This window comes from Eucyclogobius newberryi, unplaced genomic scaffold (genome assembly GCF_026437365.1).
Source record: "Eucyclogobius newberryi isolate DKJ021-1_F unplaced genomic scaffold, fEucNew1.0.hap1 SCAF_13, whole genome shotgun sequence".
Classification (NCBI taxonomy): Eukaryota; Metazoa; Chordata; class Actinopteri; order Gobiiformes; family Gobiidae; genus Eucyclogobius; species Eucyclogobius newberryi.
Window position 1 is genome coordinate 23,856,420 of NW_027315757.1, and position 24,074 is coordinate 23,880,493.

General features: G+C 40.5%; 1 protein-coding gene across 2 annotated transcripts in view; it reads right to left on the reverse strand.

Annotated features, from left to right (window-relative positions):
- srcin1a (SRC kinase signaling inhibitor 1a) overlaps positions 1-23,287 on the reverse strand; it is a 134,288-nt gene extending 111,001 nt beyond the window's left edge. For both annotated transcript variants that reach the window (XM_072442989.1, XM_072442988.1), the window contains exon 1: positions 22,983-23,287. In XM_072442989.1, coding sequence (XP_072299090.1) covers positions 22,983-23,004 — 22 coding nt within the window. In that variant the 5' untranslated portion in view covers positions 23,005-23,287. The remainder of the gene's footprint in view (positions 1-22,982) is intronic.
- Between the last annotated feature and the right edge of the window lie 787 nt (positions 23,288-24,074).

Sequence of the window (24,074 nt, forward strand, 5' to 3'; positions counted from 1 at the left end):
GGTTCAAGTCTGGGCTCTGGTTGGGCCACTCAAGGACATTCACAGAGTTGTATTGTAAGCACTCCTTTGTTATCCTGGCTGTGCTTAGGCCTGTTGGATTGTTGGAAGCTGAACCTTTGGCCCTGTCTGAGGTCCAGAGTGCTCTGGGTCAGGGTTTTTACCAAGGATGTCTCTGTACACTGCTGCATTCATCTTTTTGTTGATCCTGACAAGTCTCCCAGTTCCTGCCACTGAAAAAACATCCCTACAGCCTGATGCTGCCTCCTCGCTTCACAGATGGTACTGGCCAGGTGATGAGCAGTGCCTGGTTTCCTCCAATGCTTGCTATTCAAGCCAAACTGTTCAATCTTTGTTTCATCAGACCAGAGATTTTTGTTCCTCGTGGTCTGAGACTCCTTCAGGTGCCTTTTTGCAAACTCCAGGCGGTTTCTCGTGTGCCTTTTTCCTGAGGAGAGGCTTCCGTCTGGCCACTCTACCACACAGGCCTGATTGGTGGAGTGCTGTAGAGATGGTTGTTTTTCTTCACACACTGGAGATCGGTCTGCGTGACCATCGGGTTCTTGGACACCTCCTTGACAAAGGCCCTTCTCCCCTGATTGCTTAGTTTGGCCAGGCAGCCAGCTCTAAGAAGAGTCTTTGTGGTTCCAATCTATTTCCCTTTACTGATGATGGAGGCCACTGTGCTCATATGAACCTTCAATGCTGCAGAAATGTTTTTGTTTCCGTTACCTTTCCCCAGATCTGTGCCTTGAAAAAAGTCATTGGACTTCATGGCTTGGTTTATGTGGGACCTCATGTAGACAGGTGAGTGCTTTTCCAAATCATGTCCAATCAACTGAATTTACCACAATCAAATTGTAGAAGCATCTCAAGGATGATCAGTGGTAAAACCAATGCAACTGAGCTCCATTTTGAGGGTCATGACAAAATAATACTTATATGCTTTTTTGTGTTTTTATCTTCTATAAATTTGCAAAGAGTTCTAACAACTTTCTTTCACGTTGTCATTATGAGGTATTGTTTGTGGAATTTTGAGGCAAAATAATATATATTAAAAAATATTCATATTTACTCCATTTTGGAATAAGGCTATAACATCACAAAAAGTGATAAAAGTGACTTTCTAGATGCACTGTATTTAGATAAAAGTTACTAGTGCACTTTTCCTTTATTATATCATTTATGATGATATGAATTCATGTGGACTGAAAAAAGCAAATAACAAACTAAAGAAAGCTATTCATAGGGTTTAATTTGACTTTTTGTGTTCATTATTATGGCTACTGAAATTAGATTTTAGACATCAACCGTAATCATATTTGGATCCTCAGTAATGAGTTGAAGTAATTTCCTGAATCACTAAAATGAAAAGAAAGAAACTTGGTTGAATACAAATAATGGGAAGCCGAGGATTTGATTATTCCCAAACCACACAGCCTTCTCAGTACGTCTTGGTTATAATAATAGCTGCTGCCATGTCTGTGCTATTATTACAAGCCGGGCTGCCGATCGATAATGCAGAGTGAATTTGCCGTAATCCGACCACAAATCTACTTCCAGCGGTAGAGTGAACTCAAAATTAAAATTATGCAGGAAAACGTGAATGTGAATGTCGCCCAATCAGAAACCAATTGACTGGTGGGTGTCATGGTTACAGATTAAGGTCTCGTCGCGTGGTTTTGCATGCCACATGAAGGCGAGCTATGAAGCGTTCCTATAAACTCCCAGCACACACTTCTGCAATTTTCATCAATTGCAACGAATAGCAGCCAATTACCACCCTAATTCTAAATGATAATATGCAAAAAAGCACACACAGTAATGCCCCCTAAGCCTTTTGGAAGATTTACTGTAGGTGATTTTAAAATAAATCTGCATCTTTCATCTCCTGTCTATCAAAATCATTTTTTTTTTTAGCTTCAATCCAATTAAATGTATTATGTCAGTGATGGAGGTATATTATGATTATGCTTATGGAAGTAAAAGAGAGGCACGGTGCATTGTGGGTATAAAGTACAGACCACTGCTCCAGCCAAGAGTCGTAATACTGAGAGCGGGATTTGGCAAACTGGAGGAGAGGAATATATTAACACGAAGGGCAAACAAACCAGTGATAAAAGAAGACCTTTGAACTCAATGGAGCTGTAAAACCAACACAGGAGCGGAGGCAGCAGTGATATATCCGAGCGGGTTTACTACTGAATTATGACTTGCCCCGAGTGTTAAGGGTTGTCTATGGAAAGAAGGGAAATAAAAACAAGTTATTCATATTCTAACATTAGGTGTACAAGGATGCCACAGAGACAACCAATTTAAAGTTACATTTCACCAGGGTGTAAGTCTCTGGGTAGTTTTAGAATGGTCTTTTTTTTTCATGTTTTCTATGCTGTGCTATATAAATAAAACGGACTGGATTGGGTTAATTAACTGGTTCAAATCCTGACTGTCTCAATCGTGGTCCTGTTGGACCTCAGCGCAACATTTGACGCCATCGACCACAACATTCTACTGTAGAGGTTAGAATGTGATGTAGGTGTCGGAGGGACAGCCCTCAACTGGTTTAAATCCTATTTATCGGTTAGGTATCAGTTTGTTAACGTAAACCAGAGCTCCTCATTTTGTTCTAAAGTAAGCTACGGTGTGTCGCAGGGTTCAATACTCGGTCCTATTCTGTTTACTCTTCATATGCTACCATTAGGTAACATTATCAGAAAGCATGGTATTAACTTACACTGCAATGCAGATGACACACAGCTAAATTTATCAATGAAACCGGATCAGACCAATTAGGTGGACAGACTTAGTGCTTGTGTGAAGGATATACAAATCTGGAATGGACAATGTCAGTGTAGCCTTCAGTTCTACAGTAAGAAACGTTGGAGTCTTATTTGACCAGGCGCTCTCATTCAAAGCACATATAAATAAAACCTGTAAAAGAGCCTACTTTCATCTGTGTAATATAGCTAAAAATAATCCATTTAAAATAGCAGCTGGAGCACTTTCCTCTGCTTTTCTCATTCTACTGTTTCAGACACTGCTGATGCCGTTCCAGTGGCCACTGCACCTTAGATGCCCAATCTCACAGCCCTGACCTGTAGACCAGGATGCTCCTCAACTGCCTGGAGGAACAGTCTTATCTGGAAATGAACATCTGCAGCCTTGTCCATTCATGGGAGCAGAAGCGCTCCTTTCACTGTGGTTTCACAGGTTATCACAGGTTTTTTTCACACTGAGAAGGAGGGTCTAAGGTCAGGGGACGCTGGGACAGTAATCCACTCGCTAAACTCCAGTTAACATTGTTTTATCTGCTTCTCTATTTGATTTCCGCCAATCGAGCCAACTGCTGTTGTGATTTTGGGGGTTCCAAAATAAATGTAATTGAATTTAATTAATTGCACCCCTCCTTCCGGTTATATGACTTTGCACAGGGCTGCTGTATATAATAAGTTGTATACAGACTACAAAGCCTTTTTAAGACATGGAGAGAGAGCGTCCATTGTTGACTTTTTCAGTTTTACATTTGCATATCTCAGCAAGCTCTGGTCCCATGTTTGGCTCGTATTAGAAAGCTTGCAAATACTACATTTTGGCTGTTAGTATAGCTGGGCTTCTTCTCAACATTCAGTAAACATTGAAAAAGGGAAATAGAAATCAATAGAGAAGCAAAGAAAGTAAAACATAAAATGAACCACTGTTTTGATTGCACACCTAAACACTAAACTAAAACTGAAATAAAATTTATATACAAATTTAGCCTTTTTGACATAATGTCATAATTAATGGATTTCAGATTCCTGTTTCCAGTTCCTTTTTCTTATTTTCTTATAAGAGATATCATATTTGTTTTAAATAGCTGTTGCAATAGTCTTTATTTTTATCATTCTGAAACCCATAGTTAAGCAGGATGGCCTCTAGAGAAAATTTAGTTTTTACATGTTATATTCTTTTTTTAATCATAAAGCATCAACTTTTAACAGGCAACATATTTGTTGTCACTTTGATGTTAAGATGAAGCTGTAGTGAAAGTTCAGACTGGAAGTCTGCCCAAACAAGCTTAACCTTCACAAGCTTCAGAAGGTACAATGGTTCCTCAGATCCTCGCTCACTGCTGATCGTCTAATGCTCAAGCCGCTGCGCTGCCTCACACATCTCTGTCCTAGCTCCTAGCTCCTAGCTCCTAGCTCCTAGCTCCTAGCTCCTAGCTCCTAGCTCCTCCGGTTAGCTGTTCAGTTCACACAGCCCAGAGGGACGAGTCCAAGCCCCTGGCAGGGAATTACAATGCATCGCTTGTAATTCCCTGCCAGGGTCTAAGCGCCAAAGCAAAATTATCTTCCATAACGCATTTATTTGTATCAACACATTCATTTCTATTATTCATTCTGTCCAAATGGAAGTGTATGGTACACTTCAGTTGCTCTGTGTTTGTCTCTCGCAATATTTCATTGAATAAGCACATTGTCCTCTGTTGAAAAACCCATTCTAAACTAAATAAATGGCTTGCAGTATTTTGCACCAGAGAAATAGCAAACAATAATACTGTATTGTAGTGTTTACTACTACCAGGGGCTCAACAAAAAGCAAGCGGCACACAGTATGAACTCTGGAATTGATGACTGGAACCAAATATATTCCTTGTTCTATATGATTTGCTAATGCAAGGAAATACAAGCAAAGAGCTGGAAAAAAGTACAATACAATCAGACAAAAGCTTGTATGTGTTTTTTGGCTTTTGCCTCAAATCTATATATACCAAAAACTGAATCAAAAATCCATGGCACCACAATGAATGACTAAAACCAGACTGTCAAATCTCTTTGAGAGCGGAGCAACTTAAAATGCATCTGAATCTTAAACTTCAGCAGAACAAACAAAGGGCTGTGGTCGCTCTGCACGGCCCCAGACTCCTACGTCAAACCACAGCAAAGACCAAAGGGGAAATCAATACAGACTCATGCTATGTTCAGGCGCCATCAGGTATATTCGAGCGTGAAGGCAAAACGAGGACCGAAAGATGAAGGAGAGGAGGGATATGGAAAAGAGCGATGGGGCCCATTTTGAAGGCTGCCTGCCCTTCTCTCTCCACTGCTCAGCGCTGATTTGACCTTCTTCAGTTAAGATCATGTCCTACTTTCTCTCCAACAATCTCATCTTTTGTCAAGCAGAAATGATTAATCTATTCCAGTCCCGTCTAATGCTTTCAATCAACTCTGCATTGTGCAAGTGTCATGCCTCGTCGTCGTAACAATGCAATGCTCGACGAGGAAAAAAAATGAGTTCTTAATCATTGTCATCTTCCAACTTGATGCATCACTAAGCATTTTTCATCAACATGTCTGAGGCTGACTAAGACAAGAGCAGGTGACCATGTTTTTCCCCGTGGGCTGAGTGACGCCTTAAGGGCACGGCGTGGCTTTTCCCAGACATTTTCAGAGTTTCTCATTAGTATTCCGTCTCCTATGAATCATTCAAAGAGAGCCGGCTGTTATTACCACAACACACAAGCCACACACAAGCCGCACACAAGCCGCACACAAGCCGCACACAAGCCGCACACAAGCCGCACACACACGCCACACACACGCCACACACATGACGCACTCGCTCCCGCTCAACGTGGGATGAAAAAAAAACACACCGGCACTGCAGGTGGGAATAAGCTGCGATATTGGCAAATTCAAATTCAGAAAGTGGATGAATATTTTTGTTGTGAAATGTCGACACAAGGGATTTGCAAACAGCACATTCCATCAAGGAAGGAGCAATGGCCAAGAATGTTTTCCATAACAATACAAGTTACAATTTAAATGCAGAACTAAATAAATGGCATTCTAAGTTCACATTATAATAAGGCTGAATGGAAAATGTTGTACATATAACTTGGAGCACATACTAACCACGTTGTGACTCTCCACCTATGGCAGCTGGATAATATTGACTAAGTACTGACTAAGTATATTTGCCCCCCAAAGCAGCTGTGCATTTATATGTTGGAGTATAATATACTTCCAACTTATGTTGCATACATTTCCATATACAGTATTCAACGTAGTAGAAGCACATTGAATACCTGTTAATAATCCCAACTTCCATATAGGTATGTCAAGATTATTATCTTAATCAATAAGTGTGATTATTCAGGTCACAATATAATCAGTAAGAACCAAAAAAAAAAAAAAAAAAAAAGCTAAATGTTGTCTTTCTAGTTCAAACTGTAGTCTAAAAAAAAAAGACTGTTTTTGTCAAATTCAATTTAACCAATTTTGTCTTTCAGAAAGTTCACTTTCATAAAGCTCGTCACAAACTTGAGGAATTGTCATGTTAGACAATGGGAGTGAACGAGAATTAAAGATTTCACTGTCACTAATCATGAATAATCATTCAAATGTGATGTTTTTTCTCACAATAGTCGTAACACTAACATATGGTACAATATTATCACAATATAAATTTTGCTGTACGATATTTATTTTAATAGATGCTAACAGAATTGTTGATAAGACCATTTTTTCCTTCAAAATGCTTTGACAAAACTTTGGTGTGAATCATTTTTGTCATATTCCTAAGAATATGTGTTTAATAACTTATTTTTTCATGATGTTTACACTGAAATGAGCAAAGGATCATGGTCTATGTAGTTATCCCTGTGTCTTTAGCTGCTGTGTCTTTTGACGATGCAATATCACAATATTTTAGTTATTGCTACATATCAAGGCTAACATTATATATTTTGTGATTTACAAATATGACAGAATGATCATTTGTAATAAGACTAATGAAATTATGTAAAAAGTTGAAAAGCACTTAGTCTGTGTGAACCTCCCCATCTCCGAGGGCCATCTGTGTTAAACATTCAAAACCACAGCAGACTACAAATGCAGACAGGATGAACTTCAAATAAACAAAATACACTTTTATTCTCCTGTGGGCAACATAATAACTACAAAGGTCCTTGAGAATTTGCAAGTCTAACTTCCTTTGGTAAACAACTTGAGACTAACACCACATTAATTTAAAGTCTTTTAGTTTGAATTTTGAAACATATTTCAAATGCTTCATTGTTTAAAGCAAAAACTTGATTCCATGGAAATAGAAAGTTAAAATCATACTCAGGAACATTCTCCATGGGGATAGATACGTTTTATGGCATACTGGTGAATATTATAGCCAAAGGCAAGGCAAGTTTATTTGTAGAGCACATTTCGTACACAAGGCAATTCAAAGTGCTTCACACAGCAGGTAAAAATGCATTTAAATCACAAAGACATGAGAGAAATCACAAAACAGTTTAAGACATGAAAGAGAAGAATGCAAAGAAAATCATTTCAGTCAAATGCACAGCTAAACAAAACTGTTTTCAGCTTAGATTTGAACATTGTCAGAGTAGAAGCCTGTCTCACATCTTCAGAAAAATGTTCCAGATTTTAGCTGCATAAAACTAAAACACATATTCCCCATGTTTAGTCCTGACTCTGGCACCAGCAGGAGGCCGGTCCATGTTTAGTCCTGACTCTGGCACCAGCAGGAGGCCGGTCCATGTTTAGTCCTGACTCTGGCACCAGCAGGAGGCCGGTCCATGTTTAGTCCTGACTCTGGCACCAGCAGGAGGCCGGTTCATGTTTAGTCCTGACTCTGGCACCAGCAGGAGGCCGGTCCATGTATAGTCCTGACTATGGCACCAGCAGGAGGCCGGTCCATGTTTAGTCCTGACTCTGGCACCAGCAGGAGGCCGGTCCATGTTTAGTCCTGACTCTGGCACCAGCAGGAGGCCGGTCCATGTTTAGTCCTGACTCTGGCACCAGCAGGAGGCCGGTCCATGTTTAGTCCTGACTCTGGCACCAGCAGGAGGCCGGTCCATGTTTAGTCCCGACTCTGGCACCAGCAGGAGGCCGGTCCATGTTTAGTCCCGACTCTGGCACCAGCAGGAGGCCGGTCCATGTTTAGTCCCGACTCTGGCACCAGCAGGAGGCCGGTCCATGTTTAGTCCCGACTCTGGCACCAGCAGGAGGCCGGTCCATGTTTAGTCCCGACTCTGGCACCAGCAGGAGGCCGGTCCATGTTTAGTCCCGACTCTGGCACCAGCAGGAGGCCGGTCCATGTTTAGTCCCGACTCTGGCACCAGCAGGAGGCCGGTCCATGTTTAGTCCCGACTCTGGCACCAGCAGGAGGCCGGTCCATGTTTAGTCCCGACTCTGGCACCAGCAGGAGGCCGGTTCATGTTTAGTCCTGACTCTGGCACCAGCAGGAGGCCGGTCCATGTTTAGTCCTGACTCTAGGCACCAGCAGGAGGCTGGTCCCTGAGATCATCAGAGTCCGAGATGGTTCATATGGCACTAACATGTCTGAAATGTACTTTGGTGCTAGGCCATGGAGAGACTTGTACACAAGCAGAGCTGCTTTAAAGTCTATTCTCTGAGCCACAAGAGCCAGTGCAGAGACCTGAGAACAGGACTAATGTGATGGTACTTCCAGGTTCTAAGGAACAAGATTTCCATGGAAACAAGCAGGAGGAGGCAGCTCCAGGCCTACAAGTCAGTTTTGTGGTGATGCAAGGCCACAGTAAGGATGGACGTTTTTAACATGCAAAAAAACAATAACAACATGCTTTTATTTTAGTCTATTATTTGGCTAAAACGTAAAATATACTTACTGGGGCTTTAATTTATAATTATAGGCATAATTTCCCATGAATTTCAAAAGCAGAAGGACACCTGGTATAAACTTGTGTCATAGGTTACTTTGCACGCTAGAAACTGAAAATGTGCAAATAATAATTCACTCCCTTAATTATAGAACCAATAGCACAAACTACTGCCATTAGTGTTTAGGTCAATTCACATGCCAGTATGTCTATGTGGGCAAGTAATCAAGTTGCTTTACGATAGACAATTGCCAATTAAACGTTCATATAGATTAGCGTTTCTCATTTGAAATCATTAAAATGAAATTACCACACTACAAATGTGACTTGACTGTTCTGCTCTTGTTGCATGACAGAAGGTTAGAAAAAGAGCAGTTTTAAAACAACACGGGGAGGGCACTAAGCAATAAAACAACCCCCCGAGTGTCCCAGAATAATCTTTTCTCCTTTTTATTTGTCAAAGTAGTGAAAGGGATGGTCTTTTAATGAATCCTGTAAACGCATACGCCAAAGCATACGCCCAATGAGGCAAGCGTGGCATCAAATAACTTATGAATTTGTGAAGCTTTGTTATTGAGTAAACATATGGTACAATATTATCACAATATAAATTTTGCTGTACGATATTTATTTTAATAGATGCTAACAGAATTGTTGATAAGACCATTTTTTCCTTCAAAATGCTTTGACAAAACTTTGGTGTGAATCATTTTTGTCATATTCCTAAGAATATGTGTTTAATAACTTATTTTTTCATGATGTTTACACTGAAATGAGCAAAGGATCATGGTCTATGTAGTTATCCCTGTGTCTTTAGCTGCTGTGTCTTTTGACGATGCAATATCACAATATTTTAGTTATTGCTACATATCAAGGCTAACATTATATATTTTGTGATTTACAAATATGACAGAATGATCATTTGTAATAAGACTAATGAAATTATGTAAAAAGTTGAAAAGCACTTAGTCTGTGTGAACCTCCCCATCTCCGAGGGCCATCTGTGTTAAACATTCAAAACCACAGCAGACTACAAATGCAGACAGGATGAACTTCAAATAAACAAAATACACTTTTATTCTCCTGTGGGCAACATAATAACTACAAAGGTCCTTGAGAATTTGCAAGTCTAACTTCCTTTGGTAAACAACTTGAGACTAACACCACATTAATTTAAAGTCTTTTAGTTTGAATTTTGAAACATATTTCAAATGCTTCATTGTTTAAAGCAAAAACTTGATTCCATGGAAATAGAAAGTTAAAATCATACTCAGGAACATTCTCCATGGGGATAGATACGTTTTATGGCATACTGGTGAATATTATAGCCAAAGGCAAGGCAAGTTTATTTGTAGAGCACATTTCGTACACAAGGCAATTCAAAGTGCTTCACACAGCAGGTAAAAATGCATTTAAATCACAAAGACATGAGAGAAATCACAAAACAGTTTAAGACATGAAAGAGAAGAATGCAAAGAAAATCATTTCAGTCAAATGCACAGCTAAACAAAACTGTTTTCAGCTTAGATTTGAACATTGTCAGAGTAGAAGCCTGTCTCACATCTTCAGAAAAATGTTCCAGATTTTAGCTGCATAAAACTAAAACACATATTCCCCATGTTTAGTCCTGACTCTGGCACCAGCAGGAGGCCGGTCCATGTTTAGTCCCGACTCTGGCACCAGCAGGAGGCCGGTCCATGTTTAGTCCCGACTCTGGCACCAGCAGGAGGCCGGTCCATGTTTAGTCCCGACTCTGGCACCAGCAGGAGGCCGGTCCATGTTTAGTCCCGACTCTGGCACCAGCAGGAGGCCGGTCCATGTTTAGTCCCGACTCTGGCACCAGCAGGAGGCCGGTCCATGTTTAGTCCCGACTCTGGCACCAGCAGGAGGCCGGTTCATGTTTAGTCCTGACTCTGGCACCAGCAGGAGGCCGGTCCATGTTTAGTCCTGACTCTAGGCACCAGCAGGAGGCTGGTCCCTGAGATCATCAGAGTCCGAGATGGTTCATATGGCACTAACATGTCTGAAATGTACTTTGGTGCTAGGCCATGGAGAGACTTGTACACAAGCAGAGCTGCTTTAAAGTCTATTCTCTGAGCCACAAGAGCCAGTGCAGAGACCTGAGAACAGGACTAATGTGATGGTACTTCCAGGTTCTAAGGAACAAGATTTCCATGGAAACAAGCAGGAGGAGGCAGCTCCAGGCCTACAAGTCAGTTTTGTGGTGATGCAAGGCCACAGTAAGGATGGACGTTTTTAACATGCAAAAAAACAATAACAACATGCTTTTATTTTAGTCTATTATTTGGCTAAAACGTAAAATATACTTACTGGGGCTTTAATTTATAATTATAGGCATAATTTCCCATGAATTTCAAAAGCAGAAGGACACCTGGTATAAACTTGTGTCATAGGTTACTTTGCACGCTAGAAACTGAAAATGTGCAAATAATAATTCACTCCCTTAATTATAGAACCAATAGCACAAACTACTGCCATTAGTGTTTAGGTCAATTCACATGCCAGTATGTCTATGTGGGCAAGTAATCAAGTTGCTTTACGATAGACAATTGCCAATTAAACGTTCATATAGATTAGCGTTTCTCATTTGAAATCATTAAAATGAAATTACCACACTACAAATGTGACTTGACTGTTCTGCTCTTGTTGCATGACAGAAGGTTAGAAAAAGAGCAGTTTTAAAACAACACGGGGAGGGCACTAAGCAATAAAACAACCCCCCGAGTGTCCCAGAATAATCTTTTCTCCTTTTTATTTGTCAAAGTAGTGAAAGGGATGGTCTTTTAATGAATCCTGTAAACGCATACGCCAAAGCATACGCCCAATGAGGCAAGCGTGGCATCAAATAACTTATGAATTTGTGAAGCTTTGTTATTGAGTAAATGGAAATCAGAGGAATACGGCTGAAATTAATTATGTCATTGTGTGAAATGGGGGAGTCAGAAAAGAGCAGGAGATAATTTCATAAACACCTGCTGCAATTGCATCCACAAAGCTTTTGATTCCACCCACTCATTACCAAGTCCTGTTATTAGAAAGGCAATAAATAATAAAAAATGACAGCGGCCTGAATGACTTGTGTTGCTCCTGTTTAGCAGAACAGATTGGAGAGCAATATCAGTGCAGGTAAGAACTTCCTAAAGCAGCTTCTCAGTATTAAAACACAAATCTTTATGACATTTAGAAGCTGGATTTACATCCAATATTCTGGAAAAGACACTTAACTTGAAGATTACTAAAGAGAATGATATTTCTTATTCTATCAAATAGTTCTGGCTGACAAAAATGAGCATCTCAATATTAAATTTTTATTATACCTCTTAACAATATCAAGACGATATAATGGCAATCCATCAGAAATGTGCCTGTAAATGTAAAAGTTTAAGGTCCAAAAAAGTGACTTGACTGTAAAACTATCACTTTATACCTTTGCCTTTAAAAATGCTTGATTTGAAAAATTCACATAAAAGAAAAATTCAGATTAAGACAAAAAAAGTGATATTAACCATTTACTTCTATTACTAACACCAGAACAACTTACACAATTATTGTCATGGCAAACAACAATAATATCAATCAGTATGACATGGGGACAAAAGGGTTTTAAATGTAAACATGTGTTGTCCAAACGTTCATTCAAAGTGTGATTATTCAGTCCTTTTACTTTCAGACACTGACTAAAGATAAAAAATGGTGCAGTTTTTTATGCTAGTTTGGATCAGCAGTGGCCAACTGAAACACAATGCCACACCCTGTTTTTTTACAGAGGGAAACAAGCGGTGCTCCTCTACACTTACTGTTCTTTAGAGAAACTTGAATGTTTTGTCTGCCAGCACAGAGTCAAGACTGCTGAAAACACAGGAATATTAGATGTGTTCTGCAAAGTCTTGGCAATTCTGCATGCATAATGGTTTCAAAGTCTCAAGGTGCCTTTGAGTGTTAAATAAAATTGAAACAAAAATTGTCAAAAATACTCATAGTCATAGAATAAATTATAAATAGATCATTAGTTCATTTGGATCAATTCGTTTATTGATTACTGACGGTCAATAGAACATTTAACCATGTAGATCACGGTGTCAGTGAACGTTCTTATTCTCTATTCATCTTGAATATGTCTCTAGTGTCAAATTTAAATGCGCCGTTGCTCACTGCGGTAAGACATTCAGGGTCGGGGCAGACTGACACGCGACACAATGTGCACACGTGTCCATGAAGTGCCACCTGAACAACGCACGGTGGCCTCTGGGAAAAAAAGTTAATATAAACAGCATCAAGAATTTAAGCAGCGTTTAACCCCCGCCCCTCACAGCTCACGATCATGTTACCCACTTGCCTCTCCACCGCTCCTGTAGCCACTGTTTCCTTAGTAACAATGGGGGAACATGCAGGACTGGGAGCTATTACACTCTCCAGGTGTCCATCATAATCTAACCAGGTGGGAATGGTACAGAAAAAGACTGAAATAGTAAATAGAACGTTTTTAAACTCTATATGTCAAGCGTGAGTAACTTGGAAGAGTAAGTTGAAAAGAACTGAAATTACATATTTTGCGCAGGTATTCGTTTCAATATCTGTGACACAATCGAAACTAAGAACTAATCGACCCTATTGTTGTGCATGTGGCCCATCCCGTCCCAACCAAAGCAATAAGGACTTACTGATGTAACACTTATGGGGATAATCCTTTTAATAACAGAAATCGAACAATAGCAAACAAGAAGAACCAAAAGCTCCGTATGAGACAACCTTCAACTCTCCTTGCTGTAACCTTTTCTCACATTGTCACTGATTACCGCCGTGTGCCATCCTCAGCGGAGCTTCTGTTATTGAACAAGGTCATGCAATAGGAGGCAATTTTAGTCGGGGTGAATCATGACCAGCCAGTGACTCACTTCTACAGGCAATATTAGAAGAGCAAAAATAATAAACTAAGGAGATATGAAGTCCTCCAACGTCAGCAAAGCCTTTTTCACACCTTCTGCTTATAGCACAAATTCCCATCTCCGCTCAGAATCAAAGAAAAGCTCTCCACTGTGCATCCATCTCATCTCCATTATCACATATCATGGGCTTCAAAACTGCTGATGCCAAATGTACTTCTTTAAAAGCGTGTGGCTTCCCTTCCTGGCGTTACAATGAAAGAGGAGTACAGCTACACTGACTTGGAGAAACACAGGATGTGGGCTTGAGAGTGAAAAATAAATAAATAAAAATAAACCCGACCTTATCACGGTAGATGCTCTAACCGTTTGTGGCAGTGGGTTTGGCTTGTCCACCCAACTCGCATGCAATGTTTGTGCAGCTTCGATGGCAAAGCAAGGGCCAGACATTTTCCTCTTGGCTAAGCCGGGCGAATGCAGGTGCATAAATCCAAAATATTTATAAGTCATTGCATGTTTATCAGGCGATAACAAGCAAATGGGATTCCTGAGAGTAGGGTAGCTCCTAGTGGGGGAAACGAGAAAGGAAGAAGGAAACACGGCGTATCTGACAGCATGACTTGCATTTAAATGGCATATATAGTTCTGCAAAATGAATAGGGTATGCTGAATAAAATGAGGCAAGAGTTATGATATAAAATTGATGGCAGAATGTTTAAAAGATAACCTCCCATGCATAATGTTCCAATATGACATGCGGAGTCCAATTTTAACCGGACACAACTTAAACTTCCAGCCAAAATAGAGTATTTAATAGTAAAGCAAGTTTGTTCCATAAAGCATGAATATTATTAACAATATTCATGCTGGACTTGTTTTATTGGACATCAACTGACATAACACATGAAAATTTAATTCAAAAATATAGCTTGCATTAATTGTGATGACAAAAAATATTTCTGAAGGTAAATCTTTTATTAACAGGGAGTAAAATATAAATCTTTAGAAGGTATTCAGAGTAAATATGAGCTTCAGGCCTTTACTTGCCCAAACTATTGACTGATAAACTGCAGCAGTTCACACAGATTCGATGCCCTGTTCACTAAGTGGTACTTATTCACAAACAACTTTCAGTAAGTGTGTGATGGAACGTTGGTAAAACAAATTGGTGTTTGTGGAGTGGAACCGGAAAGAGAAGATATCTTCCAACATTTAAGTCCAGCGAGGGGCAGAACTGAGGCTGATCTGGTCCAAATCATCAAAATTTGAGCTGTTACTGACTGAGTTTCTTGAAATCAGAAGTGAAAGCAGAAAAAAGCCAATAGATTTTGGCTTCTGAATACGTTGAGGTAACTTGTGGTAAAGTTATTATTAAAGTGTAGCACTTTGAGAGCCTTTGTTAAGCCTGTAAAGGGCAATACAAGTGTAATGATCATGTTTTTTTAAATAAATATGTACATGTATTTTATTCGTAAGATGAACATTGTATGAAAGCTATTACTGCTATGACAATTACAGCACTAATGTATAATTCATCTAAGAGTTTATCAGTTGAAGAGGGCTGAATGTTCTGCTCAGTTTGTGCTGCTGTAAATTGGACAGCCGATTGTGTCTGAAATTGCAGTCCAACAAAACAGTCCAATAATTGGTTATCATTCTTGACCGTTTCTCTGGCTGTAAAGTTGTATTCTTGTACGCTTCCAATTTTAAAACTGTATATATAACTAAGGTTGAGACATTGCGATTCGAAAGTCCATTAAATATCAATTCATTTTCAATTTTTTATATGCTCAACAAAGATCATTATCTCCAGGAAACCACACCTGGAACCACACCATACACTGGAAATAATTGGCCATCACTAAACCTGCCCAGTCTTGCCACAATTATATGAGACTTACAGTAGACTCACTCCATTTACAGCCAAGCGTTTTAATTTTTAATAGTTAACCACGGGGAGGACGTCCAAAACACAACTGGTGGGATGTGGGGAGTTGTGTGACATGATCTACATTGTCTATGTTTAGACCGCTGCTGTCCTGCGCAGATGTATTTGAGGCTGACACACCGAGCCGCCCCGTTTTTCAAGCGCGCATTAAGATACGGAGTCTGCAGCGCTGCTATTTCAGTCAGCACGAAACACCAGGTGAAAATCAGACAGGTATTAGACCGCTTTGTTCCCGCGTTTGGATCAGGGGAGCGGAGCGTTGCCTTCAAACGACCAGAACAAGACGCCTGCTGAGACAAACTGAGCCTTTGTAGCCTTTGTACTTTCTTTCCCCTTAAACTTTTTCTTAAAATGTTTTACTGGTTTGGGTTTCCTGATTGGTTTATCCCACAGGTAGCAGGTTTGATATTACATTTTTGAATTTTATGCTACGTATTTTAGTTTGCTTTTTTTTAGTTGAATACATCTGATAGCAATGCAAGTAAAGAAATGTTAAATGTATCTAGCTTACATACAGTGATGTGTCAAACATGAATTATAAGGTTTGTTTAGGGATTACTTAGGGATTTAGGGCAAGACAAGTTTATTTGTAGAGCTGACATGAGTAATACATTTTTGTCTGTGCTTAGTGATCAGCCAGATGTAAAACCAAATCTATTGGACCACACTGGCAGACACTCCAGACACTCTTTCCCATATTTACTTGACATTGCCAGTCTGACCGGCGTCTCCCGGATGGGCACATCCCTTTTAGATTGATTCTTTCCATGTTTGACCATCCCTAGACGTCAACGCGCTATCTGCCTCTGCACACGTCTGTGCTGAGCATATGTATCTTTTACGCCGACTCTCTTGTCAACGCCTCCACCTTATGTGGTCTTAGGAGCGAAATTATTTACATGTTGAATAGTTATTGTTTCTAAATAGTAGTTTAAGAATTGTAAAGAAATTCTCTATAGAAAGACGTTTTAATTTAAAGAAGTTTAAAGGTGCTATTTTCAAGCTATTAGTCAAATAGTTTCAGTAAAATCACAAAGACATGACAGAATCACAAAGCACAAAGAGTCCAAAGAAAATCATTTCAGTCATTTGCACAGAAAAACATATTTTTATATGTATAATGCATACATTTTAAAATGATAACTCCCTGGTTTATTAAAGTATGACTCCTCTTATAGAAGTTCCCAAAGGTACACTAAATATTATTCAACAGTATCTTCTTCACTTATTAATCTCTCACTAGCAATCCTCTTTGGACTTTCTGAAACCAAGCACCGGCTCAATAAGTGTTCTCTTCTCCTCAAATTAAAAATCACTACACATTACCTGAACAGATTGCGCTACAATTGTCAAGTCATGCAAAGGACTACTGTCAAATCAACAGCTTGTCTGGTTTAAGAAAAGGAGACGGCAACTTGGTCGATAAAGAATGCATGAAGCTTGTCATATGCAATATTCAGCGAATGTTTACATTATACATTAAATACACAGGTTCAAGTTTGATGTAACCACTGCAGCATAATTACACTTGAGATTTGTGTTTTGTACATAATAACAAAAGTAATCGTGTTGAAAGGATCTTGGTTCCTTGGTTACAAGCTTTGTTTTGCTGGTGAGAGCGTTCAGAGGGCTGAGAATACAGAGTGAACAACCATCCTGGCAATGTTCTGACTCTGAAGAAGGATTATCAGACAGAAAAATAACAAACAGAACAAAATTGCATGTTTCCTTAGTTTTAAAATAATCTTGAGTTTAATCAGAACTAGTATAAAACTACACGGTAACATATAAAAGTGAATATGAGCAGTATATTACTATCACTGTGGTATCAAAATTGGTATCAAGTATCAAGCCTATTCCTTTGTGTCGAAACAGGTTTGAAATGTTACTATCATGAGTAGTCTGAAGTGCATGTGTGAATTGAGAGTCGTCGCTGAATATTCTAGTAATTTCACCCTGGAGAGACTCAGAAAAAAGCAGAAAAGATGTTTTAGCGAACTTTATTGCAAAGTTTATTTGGCGCTCAGACCCCGGTGGAAGGCGTAGCAATCATGGGCACTCCATGATCTGATTGAATTAGATACCTTCCCCCCGGAGCCTGGAGACTGGTGGTGGTAGATGTGGAGAGAAGGTAGAGAGGATGATTAGGATACAGAGGAGGAGGAGGGGAGGTGGTGGGTCGCAGATACGGTTTGAAGCGACCGAGCCATCTGCCTGAGCGCTTAAATGCCACCGCCTGGGCGTTGATTGGAGCGGTCACTGAGAGCGTTGATTGGGGATGAGGAGCAGGTGTAGGGGCCATGACACAGACGTCCCCCGTCCTTTCACCCTCCTTCTTGGCCGGGAAAAACTGCATAACCTCTTTGGGATAAGGGACAGGCGGGCGCCCGCTTGAGTGCGATGATGGCGCTGGGGAGAGGGGTCCTTCCATGGAGGCCGACGCAGATTTAAGTTAGGTCTTCCAGGTGAACTTAGGCAGGCTTCATTTGTCACGGGTAATTTCTTGGAAACTAATTGTGAACGGAGCTAATCTCACCTACTGTATCGAAAGTTTGAGGATGTCTTCATAAAGTATTAGTAAGTATAGAACTAGCATGAAACAAAATTGCTTTTTTGGAAGGTCACTCGCATTTTGAGGTAATCAAACTACTCTGGAAACAGTCACTATGGGGTCTTATAACACCTCTGAATGTAAGTTACTGTATGTACTAGCTGTTAAAGTCATCCCTAAAACGTTGAAGCTTTACGTTTAAAATATGCCCTGTTAACTTGACATTATCACAAACAGACCTTTTTCCAAATTCATTCGGTCCTTGTGTTTAGAGCCATCCCACATTCCTGCCCTTATAAGCTCTTTGTCATGTTTTACATTCAAAATCATTTATGTCCTTGAAAAGTGCTTATTGTGCTTTTGAGAGACATATGACTTTGAGTTAAATGTGTTATAGATCCTTTTTTTTCTTCTTATGTATGCAAATTATGCGTGGGTGTACAACAGGAACGTACAACTTGCTGCGAGGAGAGCTCGGCATGAAGCGAGGACACCATAAGGAACAGCTTGCAGCTTTGGAAAGAGATACTGGCAGAATCCACCCCACAGTCACAATGTATTTCAACCAATTTATGCACGGCTAACTGGGTCCAAGCATTTCCACAGTTTGAATATTATGTTAATATTTTGTTTCGCTGATTGAGTTAAGCATCAGTACAACATAGAATAACGCTATTCCCAGCAGGGGCAATTACCCCATAAATGCCCTCAAAGCATGCAGCATCTCTGTCATAAAACATTGCATCATCGGCAGCCAATCACAGGGCAGCAGTCATGGGGCTTTGTGTGACATGGACCTGGGAGACGGGCAGGTGTGCTCCTACAATGAGGACGGACGGATTAAAACCATTCTCTTCTGCGAGATAGACATAATATGTGTTTGTTTGTGGACAAATAGCGGCGGTGGTGGCGATGACAATTATTCAATACAACGATGCATAGGGCTCCTACAGATTTGCCCACAGTAAAAAGCAGATGGTTAAATATTGTCCAATAAAAGAAGAGAGTCAACAGTACAACAGGTGCGTGTAAATCTAAAATATACATTTAGTTAAACAGTGTTACTATGCTACCAAGAGGATAAGTTATGGGATAATACTACTTAAAACATGAATTAATCTATTATGACCAGAATTACATGGGATAATAAAATAAATGTACATTTGGATTATCTCAAAGATGAAACTTGCGAGAACATTAAAGTGAATTAATCAAACATGTGCTTGTATCACACCAAAAGTACAAATAAGAATGTGTTTTTGTTTTGTTTTTATATAGAATCTACTCTTTTTGAAGCATCCTTACATAGTTTTTCTTATAGACTATATCCCAGGTCACTAATAAGCGGACTCCGGTCCAGATCTGGACCTAAACGCAGTCCCTTCTGGACCAGAACCCCTGACATGAAACTTTGGAGTGAACAGCATAAGCAGAAAGAGCAGTGAGACTCCTTGTTTGTTAGTGATGAGGGGCTGTAAAGAAATTGTTTCAAATGAACTGGGAGTTTGGTTCTTTCCTTCGCTTCCCAAACACACAAGAGCCCGACCGGCACCACGAGCCTGAGGCCTGTCACTGTGCGTCAGATTGTGATGTCTGTTCTATTCTGACTGAATAAGAAAGAAGCAGCGAGTAGAGTTCCCTTTGCCACAATTAACTTTTCTGCTCTTTAGAGCAACAAGAGGAATGTAAAGGTGTTTGCATCGAACGCCAATCAGCCAATCACATGGCTTCATTGGTTTGGGCAGAGGAAAGTTAGAGTCCAGTGTGTGATGTTCTGAGCAGAATTCTGCTTCACATCTCGTTCAAGCTAAAATAAACTTTTAAATGAACAATAAAACATTTACATTTATTTCAAAACCATCATTAGACTATTTGATATAAAATATAATGAATTGGTTAAATTGTGAAAAATAACTAGGCCTATTATAATACTCTTCATGTTATAATATAACAATATATATTAAAATATATTCAGTGGCAAAGTTGCAGAAAAGTTCCAGACCATGGCTTGCGGAAATGTTCTCAAACTGGACCTCGGTGAAAGTTTATCAGTGACCCCTGGACTATATGCTTGAATTTGTCATTTTACATATCTCCATAGCAACAATATTTTACTTTTTTTCCAATATATCTCCCACCATAGTAGACGTATATATACTTTTTACTTATTAACAGATGCCATTAACAAGTTCCTTTGGTTTGCTTCTTAATGTACGACTTTGATGAGCTAAAGACGATCCAGTATCAGGTATTGGCTTAATTCCAGGTGCTTGTACTTGTACTCGACAATTTGGTGGCTAGAACCGATACAGTACAACAGTGGTGTACAGTACTTCACTGTATTCATTATCTGCCAACTGCACATTAAAGTGCTGTTTAAAAGAAACATTCTTGAAACATTCTCCAGACTTTTCGTCATTCAATATATATGTATTTTTTGTTTCAAGTTATTAATTGCTGTAGCGACATTTATTTATACTCTGAAACCCATGGATGAAATTAATGAGATAGAACCCGTACTGAAAATCAAATACTCAATATCAATTTGGAAAAAAGAGCTATTCATGTCCCTTGGGTTTTTTTATACTAATGCTGTATTTTGAAGGGGAAATATCTCGTTTTTTTATGTGTAGAAAATTACAATAAATGTAATCTGAATGCATTGTACAGTTCAGAGCACAACTTTGGTTTCATATATTCTATTTTACCGTATTTGATTTAAATTTTTGCTGTCATCGTTGCACAATAAGCCATTTTTTTTTAAAACCATTTTTTTTTAAATCTTGTGGCAATTTTAACCCATGAGATCTTGTGGCACGAGATCTTGTCCCATCATTATCCCTCATTATACACGGTTACTTCTTGATATTTCGCTTAATGATTCGCCGCCTTGCGTTTGCTGGCAGTGGTCCCATTTTGCATGTGAGCCGCTCGGCATTTGCAATATCTCCAGCTCCATTTCGCTCACTCATCATAATCATCCACAATGCTTCTTGTTCACAACTATAGCCTTCACACAGCAGCAGCAGCAGCTCATCAGCTCGAACTCCAGCTGCTGCAGAGCCTCTTCCCAGACTCCAGCTCAGAGTATTAGCCGACAGCCCTGTGTGTTGGCATAGAGCTAAGCTGAACATACATGATATTACACAAAACCATAAAGCCAAAAGATCCAGTGTCTGTGCGCAAAGCCATAGTATATTAGGATAAACATGAACACTAAAGAATAGCAAAATACTAAGCTCTCTGTACTCTATAGTTTATTATATTTAAGCTGTACAAAACATGCCAACATACTATCATTTGCTTCCAAGGAATCGAAAGCAGCCCGCAATATCAAACATTCAAGATTAAAATGAAAATGTAATAGTACACAATGCAATACTTATAGAAAAGCAACAGAAAGAAAAAAAACATCTATATATACTATATTTTAAAAGTTAAATGTATCTTGTTAAAAACCACAATATTGAATAATGCTCCTTGATTATTACCCAAACATGTGAATGTAAAAAAACAGAGATCAAATGCTATATCTACATAATATGTATGATAAATTAATAACATGTAGCTCAGTGGCTCAAAGTATTACAAGTCAGACTTCTAAGAACAACCTTCATTCACAGTGAGAGCCCTTGTCTCGCACATGCACAGCTGTTCTGCCCGTCTCATGCCTCGAACGCGTGCATCTGGAATCACCAGGGTCTTTGCTAATTTCCTCTGCGCTTTGAGGAAACAATAAATGTGTCAGACTCCAGAAATTAGCCCTCTCATTTTAGACTGAAACGTTTGAAAGGTCAACAGCGAAAAGCAAACCCGCGAGCAGAGAAAAAAAAAAGTCCTCCTGAATGCTATCATCATTTTGACACCACAAACACAACATGCAATTTTAAAAGCCAACCACCAACAAATCTTCAACCCACCTGAAAACAGCCGAAACAACCCCTTTTTGGGCTTGGCATCCTTAGAAGTTCCCTTATTTTTGTCTTTGTCTTTCATGTTGCCTGCCTTGCTCCCCACCAGCTACCAGACTGTCCCTGGGTGATGGTCATGCAAGTAATGAAGAGTAGGAGGAAGAAAGGCGGAGAGAAGAGGTGAGGGAGACAGAGGAGGGACGTAAAAACTGGATCAAGCCCTCTTGTACTCCTTGTACGGCGAGGATTCAAACCATTACTTTAAAGTTGTTATTTGTGACATCTTGATAACACACTTTGCAAACAGCCACAGCAATCCCTTCAGCGTGTCGGCACATTTTATCTAAGCTCAGAACAGCTTCCTCGGGGTGTAACCTTCCCATTACCCTGCACATAAGCTACGTTGCATGCATTAAATTCACATGCAAACACGACTCGATGACAGCTTTGGATCAGAGAGGAGAAGAAGAAAGATTGCCATTGACTAAGATGGAGTTATAAGCCAACGTAACCTGACAAATCCTGCAAAATAACAGCAGATACTGGCTCAAGGGACTTTAGCATCTCCGGACGACCCACCCATCCAACCATCCACAGCACCATCCCCCCATTTAGTCCAAGCAGAGCTGCCAAGTTCTCACTATTAAGCTCATTATGTGAGATAACATTTCCTTGTTGTGATTTCCCTGGTAAAATGGACTTCCCTCACACTTAGGGCTCTGACTCTTTGGCAGGGAGCGGTCTCACGAGTCACCTCCCTCCACACTCACACCCACACGCACCACCTGCTTCTCTCACGCTGCCCCTGTCGCCTGGTCCAGTCCTCACACATCCAACACCGCATCACACGCCTATATCCAGCCGTGCCTAGTGCCATTAACTGCTCCTCAAGGGATGTCTCTCCAGAAGCCCCTGGCCCAGCCCCCATCCTCTGCTTTAATAAGACAGTGAGAGCGACGCCGGGGCATCACAGAGCCCCCACAGCACTGAACCTGCAGGAGAAGTGTGTATTAAGAAAGGGTTGACATGCCTTGGGATGGTGCATTGCCCATGCTGCGACACGGACCGCTGTAGCTCAAAGTGATCGCGTTTCCTGTTTCCCCCTCCTCTCGTTTGCTTTCTCCTCCTCCCTGGCTTTGCCGCTCTTCACAAAGCTCGTAGGTCTGTCCGTCCTCGTGCCAGTCCCCGCACTCCTATTCGCTCCTCTCCTTCTCCGTCCTCCTTCCCTTTTGTCTCTCTCGCGCTCTGTCTTTTCTCTGCTCTTCCGCTGGATCCTCCTGTTTGCGAGATGGCTGTGCTCCAGCCGCGGCGCTCCTGACAGCACTGCGCGTGTGTGACAGCGGCGAGCACGTGTGTGAGTGTGCGCGCGTGCGGGCCGAGGAGAGGGGCGTGCTCTACAGCGATAGGTGCGGAGGGATGCTGTGCATGCCGGTGCAGCAGTGCTCAGGAGGAGAAGCGCTAAGAATAAGGCACAAATGTTGCCCATAATCAATTCACACTCACATGCCTTTTTCTCCATTTCACTGACTCTCTCTCTTAAAGACATAGACGCTGCCGCCCGAGGCTCTCCTCTCATGATATGGTAATATCTTACAGTCTAGGGACATGGTCCGATGAGGGGCTCAGAAGCTGGACTAGCAGGGGGCTGTGGAGAACTGCTTGGAGCATCTACTGTACCAGGAATGGGGCGTTGGAGTGAGAAAAGTAAAGGTCGGGGCTGTGTGTACAGTGCGCAGATAGAGACAGGGTGAGCGCTTGAAATATCCCCTTGTGACAACAGTAGCTAATGATGAAGCTGTGTCAAGCCCTAGGCAGACTTGTAGTAGATTGGCATGGCAACCAGAGGCAGGCAGCAGCAGGTGAGAGTCAACAGCAGCATCAGTGAAGCATGTGGCTCTGCCTGCTGGGATGTTGTTTGTGAGCATAAATTAATACTATTCATGTCACAACAAATACTAAAGATGTATCACACTGAGATAAGCCAAACCTACCGCTGTTGGTGGACACTTTATCATAATTCATGTTTTCTTCATCAAACAAATGAACTGACCATTACAGGATTCGGTGCTTTTAGAGAATCACTGTATCTGTTGTATTTTTGTGTGAGTGAGTACTGTGAAAT